The sequence below is a fragment of the Pleurodeles waltl genome, chromosome 3_1 (genome assembly GCF_031143425.1).
Source record: "Pleurodeles waltl isolate 20211129_DDA chromosome 3_1, aPleWal1.hap1.20221129, whole genome shotgun sequence".
NCBI classification, from domain to species: Eukaryota; Metazoa; Chordata; class Amphibia; order Caudata; family Salamandridae; genus Pleurodeles; species Pleurodeles waltl.
Window position 1 is genome coordinate 368,231,400 of NC_090440.1, and position 22,146 is coordinate 368,253,545.

At 43.5% G+C, this 22,146-nt stretch overlaps 1 protein-coding gene across 4 annotated transcripts in view; it reads left to right on the plus strand.

Moving 5' to 3' along the window:
* The window catches only part of GABPB1 (GA binding protein transcription factor subunit beta 1), a 368,057-nt gene that overhangs the window by 189,481 nt on the left and 156,430 nt on the right, over positions 1-22,146 (plus strand). For all 4 annotated transcript variants that reach the window (XM_069222548.1, XM_069222545.1, XM_069222547.1 and 1 more), the window contains exons 6-7: positions 6,862-6,973; positions 20,305-20,421. In XM_069222548.1, coding sequence (XP_069078649.1) covers positions 6,862-6,973; positions 20,305-20,421 — 229 coding nt within the window. The remainder of the gene's footprint in view (positions 1-6,861; positions 6,974-20,304; positions 20,422-22,146) is intronic.

Below are 22,146 nucleotides of genomic sequence, written 5' to 3' on the forward strand. Positions count from 1 at the left end.
GTTTTGTGGTGGGGTCGCAACACTACCAGTTTGCGGTCCTTCCTTTTTGTCTTACTTCCGCGCCTCAATTCTTCACGAAGGTGATGGCGGTGGTTGCAGCGAACCTCAGGAGGAAGGGAATAGCAGTATTCCCTTATCTGGAGGATTGGTTGATCAAAGCCAAGTCTCGGGAGCTCGTGCTGCATCACCTGCAGATGACATCCTAGTTGTTGTTCAGTCTGGGCTTTTCGATAAACGTGCCTAAGTCTCACCTGGAGCCCTCTCAACGCCTCCTGTTCAGAGGGGCAGTACTGGACACTACATTGAATCGAGCCTTTCCTCCGCCACAGCCAATTCAGGACATTCAGGTGTTGATTCCAATGTTTTAAGAAGGAGCGGTTGTTCCAGTCCTCAAGGTCCTTTGTCTGCTCGGTCTGGTTGCTTCTTGCATTCTGTTGGTCACTCATGCACGCTGGCACTTGAGGGCTCTTCAGTGGTGTCTCCGCAGGCAGTGGTTTCAGCACAAGGGGTATCTCGAGGAGTCGATAAGGATCTCCAGGGACACTGCAGTGGATCTTCAATGGTGGGCTGCGGTCGGGAACCTGTCTCAAGGAAAGCCGTCTCTTTGCCACCTCCAGGGGCCACAGTGATAACGGATGCCCCCACTTTGGGGTGGGGAGCTCAAAGGTCGTTGGTCTCCAGTGGAGCAGGTGTTTCATATCAACCTGCTGGAATTGCGGGCGATACGTTTGGCTCTCAAGGCCTTCCTCCCTTCCATTCGCGGTCAGTCGGTTCAAGTCTTGACGGACAACATGACCGCGATGTGGTACATCAACAAGCAGGGAGGAGTAGGGTCTTTCTTCCCTGCAGAGAGGCTCTGCGGCTCTGGTACAGGGCAAAGGGCCATCGGACTTGCTTAATAGCAAACCATCTGGCCGGGGTTCAAAACAGGTGTGCAGACAGTCTCAGTCGGCTACTCTCTGCCGTCTTCATCCAGATCTGGTCCTTTCCATCTTCCGGATGTGGGGGTTTCCCCAGGTAGACCTGTTTGCCACTCGGGAGAACGCACACTGCCCATTGTTCTGCAGCCTCCAGTATCCAGTGCAGGAAGCGTTGGGGGACGCGTTTCAGATGTCCTGGAACGGCCAGTTGCTTTACGCGTTTCCCCCCCATACCCTTGATTCCTCGAGTTCTGAGGAAGATTTGCCAAGACCAGGCCCAAGTCATATTAATAGCTCCGGATTGGTGAAGAAGGGTGTGTACACGGACCTTCTCCAACTCTCAATGTGCCCTCCGCTCCGTCTCTCTTTCAGGGCAGACCTCCTCTCGCAGTCGCAGGGGCAGGTTCTACACACCCACCTCCAGAGCCTGCACCTTCATGCCTGGAGATTGAACAGGGCAATCTGAGTTCTTTTTCTCTCCCACCGGATGTGGTGGACGTTATTTTATCGGCCCGGCGACACTCCACCAAATCTGCCTATGCGAGCAGATGGGCTAGATTCGTTGGTTGGTGTGGAGAGAGGCAAATTAATCCCTTAAGTGCCCATTTGTCGGACATATTGATGTTTGCATTGTCCTTGGCACAGCAAGGCTACGCTGTTGCTACTGTTAAGGGCTATCTTTCTGCCCTCTCAGCCTTCTTATGCCTTCCTGATCAACCTTCTTTGTTCAAATCCCCTTTAGTGTTGAGGTTTTTGAGGGGGCTTACCAATAGGTTTCCTCGCACTCCGTTTCTTATGCCCCAGTGGGATTTAAATCTGGTCTTAACCTTTTTGATGGGCTCTCCTTTTGAGCCGCTACATTCTTGCCCTTTAAGATTTTTAGTCCTAAAGATTATGTTTCTTACGGCCATCACGTCTGCTAGGAGTGTAAGTGAGCTTCAAGCTCTTTGTGTTCACCCTCCTTTTACAACCTTTCATAAGGACAAAGTGGTGCTGAGGACCAGGGCTGCTTTCATCCCCAAGGTAGTGACTCCTTTTTATTTGGGATAGTCTATCACTCTCTCGTCATTCTATCCTCCTCCACATCCATCTAAGGAGGAAGAGAGTCTCCATGGACTGGACCCAAGGCGGGCTCTCAGTTTTTACATAGACAGGACGAGAGAGTTCCGTTTGGCCGACCAACTCTTTGTCGGATACGTGGGGAAGAGGAAGGGGAAGGCAGTCCACAAACGAACGCTATCCAGGTGGGTCGTTCTTTGTATTAAGATATGTTATTCATTGGCGAAGAAAGATCCTCCTGATGGTATAAGAGCCCATTCCACCAGGGCTAAGTCAGCCACATCGGCCCTGGCTAGAGGTGTTCCAGTGGCAGACATTTGTAAGGTCGCGACTTGGGCGTCCCTCCACACCTTTGTAAAGCATTATTGCTTGGACTCGGAGGTGACGGGGGATGGCCTTTTTGCGCGGTCTGTGCTGCGGGATTTCTTGGTATGATCAGTCAGACTCCCACCTCTGAGGCGGTACTGCTTTGGGACTCTATTCATTAGGTGAGGAATCCACAGGTAGTTGTATTCATCAGAAGAACAAGTTACTTACCTTCAGTAACGCTTTTTCTGGTGGATACACTAGCTACCTGTGGATTCCTCACTGTCCCTCCCGCCTCCCTGTAGTCTGTCTGGTCATACCGAGATTTCCTTGGGTGTGTACATGTATATTTGACTGTTTCTGCATTATGAGGGTATACATTTATATATATGTGTATATATGTTTATATTTTTATGTATTGGTACACATTCATGGCTATGTAAAAATGTTTACAAATATGTGTTGATACTGTTGCCATTATTAGGTATTTACCTTTTCTATAAAAGTTTTCTTGAATATGGTCATGATGAGTATGGAATGTCAATATTCACCTATTCGCCTCAAAGGCACCTCAAAAATTGCGTAAACTGACGTCAGCACGCCAGCGAGGGCCTGTTTTTGCCACAATGACGTCAGACGGAGCCGCCTGGAGTCGGGCAATTGTGACGTCCTCGCCGACGTGCAGAGCTGGGAAGAAGTTTCCGTCGAATGCTGTGCATGGGGAGAATTCATTAGGTGAGGAATCGACAGGTAGCTTGTGTATCCACCAGAAAAAGCGTTACCGAAGGTAAGTAACTTGCTTTTTAGTGACAATATGCCAAAAGTATCTCAGAGGATATACTCCCTTAGGAGGTAAGTAAAATACACAAACCAAAATCAGGTAAGTAAACAGTTAGAAAAGTAGTGCAAGCACTATAGAACAAAATAGAATGCAATAGGAGACAATAGGCCTAGGAGCAACACAAATCATATACTCCAAAAGTGCAATGCGAACCACAAATGGACCCCAGGCCTAATGTAGTGTGTAGAGGGTCACTGGGAGTGTAAGAAAACACTAAGGGCGTCTAAGATACCCCACCCCAAGACCCTGAAAAGTAGGAGTAAAGTTACCCTACTACCCCAGAAAGACAGTAAAGTCGAGATAGGGGATTCTGTAAAGACAACAACTGACTGCAAAGCACTGAAGCCCGATTCCTGGACTTGAGGACCTGTAAAGGAAGGGGACCAACTCCAAGAGTCACGCAAGTGTCGGGGTTGGGGGGGGGCAGGAGCCCACTAAACCCCGAATGAAGGTGCAAAAGGGCTGCCTCCGGGTGGAAGAAGCCGAAGGTTCTGCAACAACGGAAGGTGCCAGGAACTTCTCCTTTGGTCAGAAGATGTCCCACGGCGTGCTGGAGGATGCAAATTTGTTTCCATGCAGAAAGACCGCAAACAAGCCTAGCTAGCTGCAAGAGTTGCGGTTGAAGGTTTTGGGGGCTTCATGGGCCCAGGAAGGACCAGGAGGTTGCCCCTTGGAGGAGGAGACAGAGGGGGCGCTCAACAATACAGAGAGCCCACGCAGAAGCAGGCAGCACCCGCAGAAGCACCTGAACAGGCGTTCAGAAGATCTGAGCACAACGGTCGACTCAGCACAACAAAAGGGAGTCCCACGAAGTCGGAGTCCAACGAGTTGCGCAATGCAGGACAGAATGCGGGGGACCTGGGCTAGGCTATGCACAAAGGAAGTCTTGAAAAAGTGCACAGAAGCCCGAGCAGCTGCAGTTCATGTAGTACAGAGGATTACTGTCTGGCGTGGTGAGGTAACGACTTACCTCCACCAAATTTGAACAAAAGGGCCACTGGACTGTCGGGGACACTTGGATCCAGCTCCTGTGTTCCAGGCACCACGCTCGTCAAGATGAGAGGGGACCCAGAGGAACGGTGATGCAGACGTTTGGTGCCTGCGTTGGCAGGGAGAAGATTCCGTCAACCCACGCGAGAATTCTTCTTGGCTTCCAGTGCAGGGTGAAGGCAGACAGCCCTCCGAGCATGCACCACCAGGAAACAGTCGAGAAAGCCGGCAGGAAGAGGCGCTACATTGTTGCTGGTAGTCTTCTTGCTACTTTGTTGCGGTTTTGCAGGCGTCCTGGAGCAGACAGCGGTCGGTCCTTGGCAGAAGTCAAAGAGAGAAGTGCAGAGGAACTCTGGTGAGCTCTTAGATTCGTTATCTGGTGAGATACCCACAGGAGAGACCCTAAATAGCCCTCAGAGGAGGATTGGCTACAGAGAAAGGTAAGCACCTATCAGGAGGAGTCTCTGATGTCACCTGCTGGCACTGGCCACTCAGAGGTGTCCATTGTGCCCTCACACCTCTGCATCCAAGATGGCAGAGGTCTGGGACACACTGGAGGAGCTCTGGGCCCCTCCCCTTGGGAGGTGCTGGTCAGGGGAGTGGTCACTCCCATTTCCTTTGTCCAGTTTTGTGCCAGAGCAGGGCTGGGGGGGATCCCTGAACCGGTGTAGACTGGCTTATGCAAGGATGGCACCATCTGTGCCCTTCAAAGCATTTCCAGAGGCCCGGAGAGGCTACTCCTCCCAGGCCCTTCACACCTGTTTCCAAAGGGAAAGGGTGTAACACTCTCTCTCAGAGAAAATCCTTTGTTCTGCCTTCCTGGGAGTGGGCTCCCCAGGCCCCAGGGGGGCAGAAACCTGTCTGAGGGTTGGCAGCAGCGGTAGCTGCAGAGAAAACCCCAGAGAGTTAGTTTAGCAGTACCTGGGCTCTATGCTGGAGCCCCGGGAATGCATGGAATTGTTCCCCCAATACCAGAATGGTATTGGGGTGAAAATTCCATGATCCTAGGCATGTTACATGGTCATGTTCGGAGTTACCATTGTGACCTATATGTAGTGCACGTGTGTAATGGTGTCCCTGCACTCACAAAATCGGGGGAATTTGCCCTGAACAATCTGGGGGCACCTTGGCTAGTGCCAGGGTGCACTCACACGAAGTAACTTTGCACCTAACCTTCACTAAGTGAGGGTTAGACATATAGGTGACTTTTAAGTTACTTAAGTGCAGTGTAAAATGGCTGTGAAATAACGTGGACGTTATTTCACTCAGGCTGCAGTGGCAGTCCTGCGTAAGAATTGTCTGTGCTCCCTATGGGTGGCAAAAGAAATGCTGTAGCCCATAGGGATCTCCTGGAACCCCAATACCCTGGGTACCTAGGTACCATATACTAGGGAATTATAAGGGTGTTCCAGTGTGCCAATGAGATTTGGTAAAATTAGTCACTAGCCTGCAGTGACAAGTTTAAAAGCAGAGAGAGCATAAACACTGAAGTTCTGGTTAGCAGATCCTCAGTGATACAGTTAGGGAACACATATAGGCCACAAACTTATGAGCACTGGAGTCCTGGCTAGCAGGATCCCAGTGACACATATCAAACACACTCACAACATAGGGTTTTCACTATGAGCACTGGGCCCTGGCTAGCTGGATCCAAGTGAGACAGTACAAACACCCTGACATATACTCACAAACAGGCCAAAAGTGGGGGTAACAAGGCTAGAAAGAGGCTGCCTTCCACCAAAAACCTCCCTACTACTATTGATTTCTTGTTTGCATAATTTTTCAAGATGCCATAATTGCTGTTTTACATTTGTAGCTCCATTTGTCACAACTCTGTCCTATCTATCTATCTATCTATCTATCTATCTATCTATCTATCTATCTATCTATCTATCTATCTATCTATCTATCTATCTATATATTTTTATAGTATAATTTACCTACCATCTGCTACTGTTATGTTTATCATTGATTCTGTAAATTAGTATATAACTATCCACTCTGATTCAATCATCTATGAAAGATGCAATCCCGGGGAAGAAAATAAGTTACTTCCCTGTAACTGCTGTTCTCCAGTATTGGTATCTTTCATAGATTCACATTCAACCCCCCTCCTCCTTATAGAGGCGCTTTTTATTGTATATAAGATAATTCACACTTGTGTTTGAATATCTGAAAAAAGATGCCTCTGTAGGCAGTTTTCTCGAGGGTACTGTCACCTGATTGACTGGAGTTTGGTTCTTTATAAATGATGTGGATGCGTTAATGACAGTAATGTCCTCTAGTCATTATAAGCTATGTGTATGGTTTCTACTTACTTTTAAAGGGTTCCGAGGGACTCCCACCTCGATGACAGATAATGATTCAAGCATGTGAATCTATGAAAGATACCAATACTGGAGAGTTGCACTTACTGGTAAGTAACTTATGTTCTTAATTACTGTCTGTTCCACGCATTACAACATGTGGAGCAAAGTTGTTTAAATCAAATTAATAAATAACGAAGTCTAAAAATAAAGTGGCAATTTAGGTGTTTATTGCAAAACTTTGTTTTATCTTCTAATAGTCATTTATTCTTACGTGTGAAGTTACACATTTTGCTTTGGTTCGTAGCATTTCTTGCTAGTGCCTTTCTTCTGTATACTTGTGGCTTTGAATAATGAGAAATTAACAAAAATGTAATTTCATATAGGTCTGCTTTGGGCTTGGGCCACCAAAGACTTTAATTATTTTTTGTTTCTTTAGATTGCAATGCAGGAACAAATAAATACAAATCCGGAAAGTCCAGACATAATGACGATACAATCAGCAACTCCGCAGTTTATCATTGGACCTGGAGGGGTGGTTAATTTAACAGGTTTAATTATCAATTTACTCTTGCATTCAATCAAAACTTATTGTTGTATTAAAAATATGAACACATTTTCAAACATATTTTTAGGCCTGATACACAACTGCTAGGAGTAGTTTCGCTCTTTCTCTTTATTGGAAGTGGGTATTGCAAATTTATTGGACACTTTTAAAAAAAGGGTAAATAATTGAAACTAGATGATCTATTGGTGCAGAACAACGAATATATGCATATGGACAACCATTGAGAGATTTGGAACCTACCCCCTCTATGCAGATGGATGAGAGTCAAAGACAAGGATGCGCAAGCCTACCCTACAATGTTAATACAGGAAGTGAGAATGGTGAAGTTGAGGAGGATGTGCCACCATGGGCAAACTACGGGATATTGATGACTGGCGAAAGTTTATGCTGTGAGCTACTGTCAGCAAAATGCTTTGAAGTTGAGCCACCTCCAAAACATTATGGCAGGTCTTTTGGAAGTGGGATGGGCAGGACTGATCACAGGGTTGAGGCTTATGAGGACATTTAAACAGTACTTTTCTTTAGCTCATAACCCACACCTAATGTGAGACCTATAGAAGAACAAATACATCAAACAAAAACAGAAATTGACCACATAAAACACTGCTCCCCTTAATTGGAGTGTTGTGAACCCCTCCCACTTCTGGACCCCAGTGCAGCTGCACCTGCTGCACTAATAATGTCTTCCCTGCCTGTTTCACTCTTTCGCTACCATACCTGACCATCCTTCAAATCTTGAAACAGACTCTGTCCCGTTAATAAAAAAGGAGCTCCCATTTGTTGTCCATCTCTGTTCATCAAGTATTATCTCGGCCCTAATGCTGTCCATGAAAATGACCCCCCCCCCCATGTCTCTTTTGTAAACTACAATAATGACTGCACTAGGAACACAGTCTGATTACCTATTACTAAAATGTATTCTTTAAAAGCACTTGTGTTATCTTAAACACCAACTAATTTTGTGGCAGTCTGTGTATACCCAGGGCACTGGCTTCATATGATGCTGCAGCCTTTTCTGCACAATTAAGGATTTTCTGGATTTGCCACATTATCTGCAGATTTAACAAAAAAATTGGTTCTAGCTCAAACAAATCAAGAGTAATTAATAACGTGGAGACCTGTGTCCCTGCACAGTAGAAAGGCCTTTGCAAAGGCTAACTGGTTTTCTTTCAACTGCTAATTGCTGTATTTGGGTGCTTAATCAGTACTAATAAGGTGCAATATTTACCAGGACAGCTTTACTATGTGTAAAGAGGACAAAAATAAAGTAGTACTGTCACAAAATGTGCTACATTACACAGTTTAATTTCACTTTTCATGCTTCATAGTTTTGTTAATCCCACTGCATAATTTGGTCCCCCACTGCAATACAATTCCAGAGGCCATGCTTATACTATGTGTAATACAATTTTAAAATAGTGCCTTATATACATAGTGATTTCTGTTAGTGTCTGTGGACTGCATAACACTATAAATACACAAGTCACTATTCGGAACTGTGTCAAGCAAGATTAAATTCTGTGACTCTGGTCTTGCAAGCCAACATCTGAAGTGATTTGAATAATCAATAGAGGTTTCATAATTAAGAGTGCTGATTAGTTTAATTTGCATTTCTCCAGTATTGGATCTTTCATAGATTGACACGCTTGAATCATTCCCCGTCAAAGTGGGAGCCCCAAGGTACCATAATAAAGCAGTCTATAACATTATCATAGGCTATAATGGCAATGAACAATCACCTTAATAGCTTATCCGTGTCCTTTAAATGAACCAAACTGAACGAATCAGGCGACAGCACACTCTAGAACTCTCCCAAACAGATTCTTAGTCCCTCAGATCTTTTACTGCATGTGTTGTGAAGGATGTCGTCGCAAGCTCTGCTCTGTTTTTTCATCAAATCAGTGTTTAACAATGTATCTTCTATCTAGTACCATGTCAGAGTCGTCTTCAGGCCCTGTGGTTCATGTGGGAAGAAGAGACTTAATTTTGAAGACTCCCACAAGGACTGCATCTGCTCCCTCTACCCTCAATATAAGGTAAACGACTGCAAGGTCTGTTGTACCTTTTCCAATAAAAGCTTAAAGGATAGAGAGGGGAGGCTTCGTCTGTGGCTTCAAAAAAGCTAAATCAAAAATATCTCCTTTTTCGGAAGAAGAAGACAGTGACACCTTTTTCACCTCTCAGAAAATGTCACAGCAGAGGTTAAGATCGCTTGACTAGAGGAGTCCAGGAAGGCCTTAAATTGGACTCACTATGAGTCTGTCAAAGACATTTCAAAAAAGGAGAGAAGAGAAAAAAATGTCCTCATAAACTGCCAGGTCTGAGTCTGCCACTCCATCTGTGAAATCTGGACTATACATTCCAAAGTCCTCCTCTTAGCCGTCAATGACAAAGCCTAAAATTGCTTTAAAATTTGTGGCGATGACCACCTTGTCGTTGAAACTTACGACGACAACGCCATCACATCGACAAAAGTATCATCAACGAAGACTCCATCGACGGCATCCGCACAACTGTTGACAACGACGCCGTGAACTAAAATAACTGTGTTAATACTGAAGACTACCGAAAAGCCATTGCATTTGTCAGGTACAGCCACATATTCAACGATGAAGTCGTTGACGACAACAAAAATGCCAAAATTGTTCATTCTGTCTGAACACAGTTCCCCAAGTAATGCGTCTCATCTCCCGCCTAGTCATCTTTTGGAAGTGGAAGTGGAAGTGGAAGAATTGGACAAAGAAGACCCTTTGGGACTGCCCACAACCCTTCCAAACTCCATTGAAAATACCAGGATGATGAAGAGAAAGATGAGCAGTATTAACTTTAATACCACGACCCCCAGCAGACAGAATATTCGAAACCACCCAGACTTCATAGGGCGCATTTCTAGCACTATCCATCAGAAGCACGTATGGTACAGGTTCCTTTAACTCTTTTCCAAGACCTCTAAGGAATGCTGCAGGACCACTATAAAAGGTTTCCTGAGCCCACATCATCCCCGACACAGCTTAAAGCCCCACCTGTGCCGATTCCACCACATATGACACTCAAGATGACTCCTAAATCCAGCACTGCAGCTCCTCCTAGGAAGGATCTCATCATCGGACGCTGATGGGGAGGATGGAATGATTCCAGACAATAACGATGAGTGGAATAGCTATTTGATTCCTACTCCATCACTACCTGCTTCTCAACCAGTAAGCTCGCCTCCACATAAGATATGGGGGTTTCCACAGCCTGATGGAAAGGGTGGCAAAAAGGTTCCACCAGCCAATGTCAGTCAAACAGTCTGACAGCTTTGTTTATGACTTCAATGAGCCTGAGAAGAAGTCGGTTAAAGCCATCCCAATAGATTATATCTGGGAGGAGGACATAAGCATTATGAAGAACCCTGCGACAGTCACAGCCACCCTGCCCTGAATAAATAAAAAAATACACAGCACCAGAAGACTAACCTGCCTGTTTAACTGAACACCCAAGGCCGGGCTAAGTCATCTCTCAAGTGACCGAGAGGGTAGGTGTCTGGTTAATATAAGCAAAAGCTTTTCATCTGTCTGTCATTACAGCTAGTGCTGCTAATACCCTGGCCATTTTCGGCTGATAAGATCAGCAAATGTGGTCCAACATCAGTGCCATTATAGACCTAGTGCCAGAGGATAGAAGATTGGAGGCAAAAATAATTCTGCAGTAAGGGGAAAGAACATTCACTGAGAAAATGTACTGCGCTATGGATGTAAATTTCATAGGCTTTCAGCAACTGACAGGGGCTGCTGTTTTAAGGTGACACGGTTGGCTAAAAGCAACATCTCTCTGGCCTGAGGTTCAGTCAAAAAATGTGGATATGGCCTATGAAACAAGCCCTCTTCGAAAAACATTTGGACAATGCTTTACAGGCCATCAAGACTGATACTGACACAGCAAAGTCTTACAGCACCTTACAGTTTCAGAAAGCGCCCTTTCGGGGAGCACAGGGAAGAGGTTTTACTTCATACAGAGGGGCTTATCAATGATTCAACAGTACCAACCCTACTGACAACAGTGTAGGTCATCCTGTCAGCAGCAGCCCTATCGACCACCACCTTCTGCTCTTTATAGCGAACAAGGGCTGAGAGGAAAACGGACCATCCAAGGTAGAGACGTAACTAGGAAACAGTGATCCCTCTGAAGTGCTGGTTACACCCAAAACTATGCAACAATGGGTGCAAACATTTCCAACTTCTCCCACAAATGGTGGCGAATAACATCAGACAGATGGGCTTTAGACCTTGTCACCTACGGTCATCACCTGGAGTTTATGAAGAGTCTGCCAACCACTCCACCAAAGGGAGTGTACCCACCACGTCTTCACTTACTCTGGAAGGAAGCCTTCTCCATGGTGAGCAATAGAAAACGTCCCTTGCCCCCAAAACGGAATGGCTTTCTATTCCTGTTTTTTCCTCATTAAAACTAAAATGGAGGAATTGCAATCCATTTTGTTTCTCCCAAAATTAAACATGAAACAAATTTCTACAAAAACAATCCTTTCGCATGGTCACCCTTTCAGACATCATGTGTCTCCTCAACCATTAAGACTACATGACAACCCTGGATTTTCAGGATATGTATTTTCATATTTCCATACATCCCAAACATCACAAATGTCTAAGATTAATGGTAGCCAGCAGTCACTACCAGTTTAAAGTCCTACCATTTGGCCTCTAATCAGCTCTTTGCATCTTCACAAAATGCTTCACCCATGTGGCAGCTTCTCTAACGAAAAGCAGTGATGAGGTATTCCCATAGCACGACAATTGGCTAATAAGAGCACCAACAGCCAATCAAGCTTTGAAAGCCACGGAAGCTTGCCTAACATTTTTCAACAAATTAGGTCTCACTGTCAACCTCCCAAAGCACCTCCAAAAGCTCCAAAAGCTCCACAAGCTCTGTGACTCTGACCCTGCAGTGCTCAAAATCACAGTTGCCATACTTTTTCATGCACTTTAAATGCTGCAAGTAAATTAAGAAAATGAAGATAGCCTGTAAATATGACATGTAAAAAGAAAGTCAGGCTTCTAGCCCATCTTCATTCACAACTACTTCCTGAGGCATTGGCACCCGCTTGGAACACAACTATGGACCCTGGGCACTCCCTAGATTTTGAAGATCCCTGCTTTAGATATTTATTTACACTGCACACAAAATGCTCTAATTTGTATCCAGATGTGAAATATAAAGAGGGAAGAAAATATTGCCAATACCTCTGCAAGCACTGATCAACATGATCAATAACATCTTTACAAAACATGAACAACCCCACCCCCACCACCACTACGCCTCAGATTTCAGTTTTGTCTGAGGCATCAGTAGGTAGTTTGTTGGAAAACTGAAGAGCTAGTGTCATACCAGTTTAGCTTTTTGGCCTCAAAACTACGAAGGAATTGAAAAGTAAGTATGAAACTTGCATGTTTTACTGACATCATCAAGGAGCCAGTGTAAGAATCTTCTACAGTCAGACATATGGTCAGATTACTTCACCCAAAGACTCAGTTGAACAAGTGCATTTTGAAAGTGCTTTGTTTGCTATTGAAGCAAACCTGGAAAGAGCAGAATATCAAAATCCAATTTTGAATTTAGCAGTATTTGTACCATGACCTTCCACACAATATGTACCAAGAAACGGGGTATCTGGCATAGATCCTGGATCTTAAACCACCAATCTCTGATCATACTGTTGATCTGCAGATTTAAGTTCCTGTCTGAATTTCACACAAATCCTAGATGTTTAACTATTTAATTAAAATGAGTGGAAACTCCTAAGACCTTGTCAGTTGTGGGATCAGAGTAGGAGATGTCAATTTGTTCCAGAAGAACTTCTGTTTTATTTGCATTCAATTTAAACCCACTATTTCTAAGCTAATTATCAACCTTCTGTTGGCTTACTTTAGTGCTCCTATGTCACTGCACCCATTGTATCCTCTATACAAAGCAAATATCAACTGTTGATGTCTCTTTAATGAACACTCCCTTGTCAGCAGTGTGAGAAGTCTCCTGGGCATGGACTCTTCAATGATCATATTTCCCAGTGCCAGGATGCACATGCAGGATTTTCAAGAGTCTGGGAAACCAGTGGCCTCAAACATGTTGGGAAGAACAAAGTATTTCTGTCAGTACGTGCAAATTCCATCAATCAGACATGTAAATCTCTGATAATGGATTATCTCAACAATCAAAGAGTGATTTTGTGGGAAGGTCAAACAGTCTTGCTTTGTCCTCTAGCATGATAAATCATACTGACAGTGATGCTTTGCCCAGGCTTTCAGAGTTGGGAGGCAAGCATGCTCAGCAGGAATATAGCAGACACACAGAAGGAGGTTTTTTGAGTTCTACTTGCCTAAAATGCCAGTACTTCACTTAAAAGTCTCTTATGAACTTTGACCCTATTTAATTGAAAACTACTAGGGTTACATTTGTTTGTATCACATCTGGGGTTCCTTTTGACACTTGCCATGCTCATATTGTTCGTATGGCAGCAGTCGCCTTTGCCCTGCTCCTAGAATCTTTTAAATTCACCTTATTTTCTCAGCATCCAAGCCAGACAGTTGTAAGCAGGTCTTCAGGAGTTGCAGTACTGAAAACCTTCTGGTGCCCCTTTCATAAATAGCTATTTCTGTCCTGCCTCCTTTGTTTCTTTATCAACAAAGGTAATTGAAGAAAAAATAATCAAACTGTCTATCTTTAACAATTCCAGCCATATCCTGGTTCAGAAACATCAGGTTTTCGACTTTTACATTGTATTTACATTGCTCTTGTTTAAGATCACAGATCTGTTGGATCGCTGTGTGGCCTGAGACTGTATTGAAGCCCAGTCTTGATACTTGTGTTATAGGTATGGGCCAAGCCCCTGTGTCCAGTGTTTATTCTTTTCTCAGCAACCATTCCCAGTCTATAAATATTTATCCTTTCTGCTAATATCTACGTAATTTAATGTCTATGTTTCCCTTCAGGCTCTTCTTATTTGGTCACACAAACTGTATCTCCAAATTAGATATACAACATTATCCACTGAAAAGTTCTGTAGCAAATGTCAAGCGAAGGATTCTCCAGACGACCTGTGTCGAGGGGGTTCAGAAACACTGATCCCTATCCTATTGCTTTGCCCTGGTTATTGCAGTCTGCAGGCAAAGTGTATTGTCCCCCCTTCGCAGGAACATTGGCACTAGGCAGTACTTATAAGCATACAGAATACTTAGTACTGAAACAAGTAGAGTAGTGTTTTTTAGTATGGCTAAATAGTTGATGGCTGTATAGATTATGTGTTCTAAGTGTATCCTAAGAAAGGGAATGTATGAGTTTTCCTTTTTAGCTTATTAATTGTTCTACGCTGCATTAGCTTGGGTCACCTTATATAGAGAAATCTTAATGTAGGCTGCTATTGCTTTTTTTGGGGGGGTTTAAAGTTTCATTGCCCGGTATGTGCTTATTGTTTTCCAATGAGTAGGATGGATGTAATACTTTGGGCAGGGATGATGATGCAACTGTATCTTCATTCCACAGTGAGATCATTATAGTGTTGGTTCTCATAGTCTTTTTCCTTTGTTAGTAGTTCTGTCTTACTGAAACATTGACCTGGGGATTGCAAAGCTACCATTTCCCTCCCTGGTTCACCTTTCGAATAAAGCTAAAGTTTTATGGGTTATTTTATCTTGACTCAAATGTATTACATGTGGTTAGTGTCTACATTGGTCCTTATATATAGTGTGACGAGGAGGGTGTGTGACTGCTCAACACAAGTTAAAATTGCACAGGTCACTTTGAATTTAAATTTATGTTGTTGATGTGAAATGACCGGTGTTGTTAATCAACACTAGTTACAATTGCACTGTTTTTTTTTGAGACAGGTTATTTTATGCTGCTACTAATCTCTAGGATCCTATAGATAATGCTGAAATAAATTTGGGGTTAGAAGGCACCTCTGACTTATTCCACTCCATTTTCAGAACTGAATGATGGCAGTAGCAGAACAGATTCGTATGAAATGTATTAAGTTCAATTCAGACAAGGTGGAGGGCTTAATTGTAGGTGGTCCTCCAAAGAGAGTATGAGCTTACAACTGATAGCCTAAGAACTTGGGAGCCCTTACAATGTAGTGGAGTCTGACAATCTAAGATTTCCCGTCTATCGATCCCTAACAATTGGTTAGCTCTCGCCCGCACACTAAAACATCTTATCACACGGCAAACAGGAAGAGATTTGATTATCTTGGGTTTTGGCTTTACATTTGGGCCATAAGAGCTTGGCTGACTCTTAAAATCATCTCACTGGGAATGGTGAGGCTGCACTTTTTGGACTTTGGGATGCTGCCATGTAGAAAAATCCACAAGACCTAGACACATCTGAAAACTAGTGTGCTTCAAATGCACCCCATACCATTTTCTTACCCACAAAGCCCTGCCAACCTCCAACTTTGCTGGAAATCACACATTTTTCCCACATTTTTGTGATGGAACCTTCTGGAATCTGCAGGAATCCATACATTTCATACCACCCAGCATTGTCTCATCTATGCTGATAAAAATTCTGCCCCACTTGTCAGCCTTTTTTTCCAAACTGCTGTTTTGGACCCGCCTTGGTTCCCCTTCAATTTTTACATATTTTTGGCTCTTCCCTGTCACAGGCACTTAGCCCACCTACACAAGTGAGGTATCATTTTTACCGGGAGACTGAGGGTAACATTGGGTGGTAGAAATTTTTTCCCTTTGCGGTGCTCCCACACAGAAATGTGTGGTTTGCTAAGGATTCTGGAGGATCCACACAAGTCACACCTCCCTGGACAGGTGTCTAGTTTTCAGAAATGTTGGGGTTTGGTAGGTTTCCCTATATGGCTGCTGAGCCCAGGACCAAAAACGCAGGTGCCTCCTAAACCCCCTTCCCTCCCCCCTTTCAAAACTAGGTAATTTTGTATTTGATCATTTTGATGCGTCCAATTACTGTGTTTTGGGGCATTTCCTTTTGCGGGCACTAGTCCTACCCACACAAGTGAGGTACTATTTTTATCGGGAGACTTGGGGGAATGCTGGGTGGAAGGAAATTTGTGGCTCCTCTCGGATTCCAGAACTTTCTGTCACCAAAATATGTGGAAAAAGTGTTTTTGTGAGCCAAATTTTGAGGTTTGCAAAGGATTCTGGGAAACACAACCTGGTGAGAGCCCCACAAGTCACCCCATCTTGGATTCCCCTAGGTCTCTAGTTTTCAAAAATGCACAGGTTTGGTAGGTTTCCCTAGGTGCTGGCTGAGCTAGAGGCCAAAATCCACAACTAGGCACATTGCAAAAAACGTCAGATTCCAATGTAAAAATGTGATGTGTCCATGTTGCGTTTCCTGGCACGGGCATTAGACTTACCCATGCAAGTGAGGTACCATTTTTATCTGGAGACTTGGGGGAACACAGAATAGAAGAACAAGTGTTATTGCCCCTTTTCTTTCTCTACATTTTTCCCTTCCAAATGTAAGACAGTGTGTAAAAAAGACGTCTATTTGAGAAATGCACTGTAATTCACATACTAGTATGGGACCCCGTAATTCAGAGATGTGCAAATAACCACTGCTTCTCAGCACCTTATCTTGTGCCCATTTTGGAAATACAAAGGTTTTCTTGATAGCTATTTTTCACTCTTTATATTTCAGCAAATGAATTGCTGTATACCCGGTATAGAAAGAAAACCCATTGCAAGGTGCAGCTCATTTAGTGGCTCTGGGTACCTAGGGTTCTTGATGAACCCACAAGCCCTCTATATCCCCGCAACCAGGAGAGTCCAGCAGACGTAATTGTATATTGCTTTAAAAAATCTAACATCACAAGAAAAAGTTACAGAGTAAAATGTGGGGAAAAATGGCTGTTTTTTCACCTCAATTTAAATATTTTTTTTATTTTAGCTATTTTCTGTAGGAAAACATTGTAGGATCTACACAAGCTTTCCGGGATCCAGCGTTGGTTTCACACCCATTTCTGTCACTAACTGGAAGGAGGCTAAAAGCACAAAAAGTAGTAAAATGGTGTATGTCCCAGTAAAATGCCAAAATTGTGTTGAAAAATATGTTTTTCTGATTAAAGTCTGCCTGTTCCTGAAAGCAGGGAAGATGGTGATTTTAAAACTTCAAACCCTTTGTTGATGCCATTTTCAGGGGAAAAAAACACAAGCCTTTTTCTGCAGCCCATTTTTTTTTTTTTACTTACATTTTGCTGTATTTTGGCTAATTTCTTGGTCTCCTTCGGGGGAACCCACAAACTCTGGGTACCTCTAGAATCCCTAGGATGTTGGAACAAAAGGATGCAAATTTGATGTGGGTAGCTTATGTGGACTAAACATTATGAGGGCCTAAGCTCGAACTGCCCCAAATAGCCCAAAAAAAAGGGCTCGGCACAGGAGGTGAAAAGGCCTGGCAGCAAAGGTGTTAAACCTTTCTTTGTCCGCTAAATATGTGTCTATGTATGTGTATACATTATCAAACCACATCCATTTTAATTAGTTGCACTGGGATCCGGAACTTGCTGAGTCCCCAGAATAGCTGCTCTTTTGTGAAAAACTCTAAAGTGATGCAAATAATGCAATTTATCTAACCACTGTCAGGCGCTTGGGTTACCATCGTGGTGTTGCTCACCATATCACCTCAGAGTAGATCTTGATCAGGGCAAAACCAGTGTTGGGTTACCTTTTTTTTTTTTGTTGGTCAGGTAGGACCTAGCCCGACAGTTCGGGCTGCACTGTTCCTATTGGAGCCCCTGCTCCAATGAACGATGGGTTGGAATGCTACCTCAATCGATTGCCAATGGTTAAGCTTATTGTAAGCATTCATCCCATCACCTTTTGTGTGGCCAGTCTTCCCTGAACTGGAACACGAGCAACCCAGGAACGGTCTTGCCATTGTTATGGGCTCATCAGCCGGGTATAGCTTTGTTCCAGTGACACTGTGAATGGGACTCACATCTGGGCATACTCGTCTCACTTAGGCAACATTCTATAGAAAACATGATGAATGCTTAAGTAAATCTCAGCCACTGATAATTACTCTGGGCTGCATTCCATTCCATCGTTATTTACACAACATCCCCCTCAGTTTGAACCCAGTAGTTAGACCGATTGCACGCATTCCTCTCATCACAGTTTGCATGTTTGATGGTGTTCTATGAGGCTCTTGTGCCCCCTCTTTTGGTTGTTTTTGGGAGACTAAAGAAGAGGGAATCTCTCCTCAACAGATCCCTGGATAGCCACCAACAAGCGTATAACAAGGGCTCCTCCTACTTTTTTCTTACTATCATCCAGCACCTGGATTAGTGAATGCTTTAGGCTAGGTGTAGGTGGCAGTGACTGTTGTGTAACTGAAAATGGACAAGCTGAGTCAACAGGTCAGTAAGTATGACAATCTCCAACACTCCTTGTTGAAAAAGAAGCTGGAAGGTTTCCCTTCTGTACTTTATTCCATGCACCAAATCCACGGTGGGAAGGATCTTCTCAGAAGGAACTATGTAGAAATGTCTGTTTGGCATTAATGTAGAAGTTGCTCCACTTGTTGGAGAGGTTGATAACTGGGACTGCCTAGACCTCTGACCTCTTGATTCGGAGCAAGAGCCTTTCTCATCTACAAAGTCATGTGCCTCCCTGTCAAATGCTGCTGCATTCTTTCCTTGACATTATTTCGTGATATTGAGCTTGACGGTGTGTGTGTGTGTGTGACTGCTAGTTTTATTGACGTGGATGAGCTTGCGCCTGTACATCTTGAATGGTAATGCCTTGATAGCGGTCTTGACGGTGCACATGATGCCTTATCCTTTGACAGAGCACAGTTTCCCTGTTGTGATTAGGACTGTAATTTTCTTTGGCACTCTTATGTACGTGGGGTCTCATGAACTGTGGGCAGTGAGGTGAATGTAAAAGTTCTACTTGCTTTATTCTCTTTTTGCCTTCATCCTGAAACCGCTTCGGAAGGAGGTCTGGAGTGCTTCATTCCTCCCAGCTTTCTCTAACTCCCAGTGGTCTTGTATCCTCTTCTGCTGTTTAACACAAAGTCCAAAAGGCTTATGCTTCACATAATTATTATCTAGAAGGCACTAGATAATAGAAGAGTAGGGATAATTGTGGTTAATTTCTTGATTAACTGGGAGGTTTTTGAGTGACTGCATGTTTTGATTGCATTGGACTGGGATGAAATTGATTGATATTTTGAGAGCACTTAGGGTAATAATAGCATTTCTTGAGACCTGGAAATGGTTACTTGGGTGAACTGGTTGCTGAAGCAGTTATGTATGATGCTTCTTGAAATTATGGTTGTCGTTTGCATGCTGCTTAGAAGTCCAGAAATGCTACAAAACACAGACATTGTAGTTGGTGGTGATACGGAGCGCATCAGCCACCAATGAAACGGTGGCTGCAGTGCTGTGATGTGTCCTGAGTTTGGACTATTAATCATGAGTAAGGTGATTGTTAGTGGTTTGATTGTTATTGTTGCTGTTTGATCATGTTATTTATAGCCATTGCATTGTTTAAAATGGAATGCTAATAATCTATGTGTACTTATTGTAACTGTATCTGGGTTACAGTTATCTGGGTTAAGGGTGTTTTAATTTTTTTAGTGAGTGTGCCTGGCTTTGAAGAAGCCTTTTTAGAGTACTGTATTGACTACCTAGTTATTCTAAAGAAGATGTACTATGTATGCATCTTTGGTTTGAGTGATGATGATGTCATAGAGTGGAGTGTCAGGAATGTTGGCATGGGTTGGAGTTGTACGGCTGATTGCATAGTGCTTTTTGTTCAGGTTGCTAAGGAAGAACGGTGTTATGGTTTTTTCATATTTCCATTGAACGAGCACAGTGTGTTCAGGCAGTGGGATTACCCAGTGCTTTGTTGAATTAAATAATGCTTTGCTGCTGTTGGAGGCCATCTGTGTTGATTAACAAGCAATAAGTATATTTAGCTGGGGAGATGTATTTTCTTCAGGTTTTCTGTATTAATCTTTCAGCAATTGCGGGTCATCTTAAGGTAGGGATTTGTGCCATTTCTTTTCTCATTTGCAGATTATTTTGTGTTGTTGGCTCGTCGTAAAGGATGTGCTGGACCGTTGCATATGCGTAATATTGAGGAGTAAGTTGCTACTTTCTAACCAGACAGTGCCAGGAATGGAGTACACTAATAGATTTCCTTCCCCCTCAACAAACAGAAGCAGGATTTTATAAATTACTTTGAAGTCTGAATATGGATGCTATTTTGCAAACCCAGGTTAACTGTAGTCTATTTTATTAAATTGTTTTATGGAAATGAATAATTCTATTCTTTGTAGATGAATCTGGAGTCTCCTCTACTGTACAGTTTGGTAATTCCTCAACATCAGTACTTGCTACACTCGCAGCATTAGCAGAAGCATCAGCACCGTTATCTAACTCCTCTGATACACCAGGTAAGAATAAGATCTTTGTTTAATAAATAGTAAAGTAGGGAGTCTGACTTCTTTTTTTTTTTTTAATTTTTTTTTTTTAGGTTTGATTAATTTACTATTGATAATACTGTATTAAATGTGTGTAGATGTTCACACAATTTATGTGCTTGTTTATTTTTTATCTTCTAAAACACACAAGCACCCATGCTCATGTAGGTGCTTTACATTTATTCAAAGCAATCTATTAGACATGGAAGCATCAAAAACTGAACTAGAACTATTGTATGAAAAGCAAAACTAATGTGCACTGAGGAAAGGAGAATAATGAAGTAATATGAGCAAACAAATATGAAGATGTCAACGGGGTAGGCTCTACGCATAGAAGAGGTAAGTGAAAGATAGGGTGGTTCAGTAACAGTTTGCTTTGGAGCTGGCAGTGCATGGAGGTGAAGGCAGTTAATCAAGGAAGAGGATGAAATAAATGTGTTTAGATGTTTCCTGAATGTGAAAAGGGTTGGATGCATTATGACATTTATCGTTAGAGATTTCCATGCGGAAACTGCAGCTCAGGAAAATGATCTGTTCTAATCAAAGGAAGTTCTGAATTTCAGAGTCTCATCTGGGAATATTTTAGCTGCAGAGCCTTCTTTGTCCTCGTGAAATGGGGCATAAGAGTGGTCAATCATGATCATTTCTGGTATGTAAAGCTTTGTACATCAAGCAGCAGAGTTTGAAGATGATTCTAGAGCTTTGGAGATAGCAAATATAATTCATTTATGTTAGACATAATGTTTTAATTACTTAGCCTGGCTGCAGAGTGAATGTGGCTTTTAACGGGGCTCGGTGCAGTTAGGGAGCCCATGCCAAGATAGTTTTCAAAGTCCAGACGTGGTCGAAAGGGCATGAACAGCTTTTTTTCAGTTGACCTTTGAGCATGATGACTCTGCCTTTTTTAGGGCGTGACAAAAGAAGTTAGCTCTTTTAACCAAGTGTTGCGGTGTTGATTAAAAGGCAGTAAGGAATTCAGAGTCACGCTGAGTAATTTCACTGATGATTTGAGCTTGGGAGTGAAATCATTGGTTCGATGGCATATGTTGCTGCAGATACACATGTTTGGCACAGTCCGCTGCCTGGTGTTGGGCTCGGAGTATTACAAGTTGTTTTTCTTCGAAGAAGTCTTTTTGGTCACGGGACCGAAGGACTCCTCCCTCTTTGGCTCCATTGCGCATGGGCGTCGACTCCATCTTAGATTGTTTTTTTCCGCTGTCGGGTTCGGACGTATTCCTTTTCGCTCCGTGTTTCGGTTCGGAAAGTTAGTCAGAATCTCGGAAGAAAGCGTCGGTATTGTTCCGTTCGGTATCGGGATAGTTAGGTACATCGACACCGATCATCGGAAGACTTTGGGGCAGTTTCGATCCCCCATCGGGGCCTGGTCGGCCCGACCGCGTGCGACATCGAAGCCGATGGAACAGACCCCGTTTCGTTTCTGCCCAAAATGTCACAGTAAGTATCCTTATACAGATCAGCACTTGGTCTGTAACTTGTGCTTGTCCCCCGAGCACAAGGAGGATACCTGTGAAGCCTGTCGAGCCTTCCGGTCCAGAAAAACACTCCGGGACCGAAGAGCCAGGCGTCACCAAATGGCGTCCACGTCGACAAAACAACGTTTCGACGACGAAGAGGAAACATTCTCGGTTCCGGAATCAGAATCCGGAGACTCCGACGTCGAACAACAGCAACAAACTG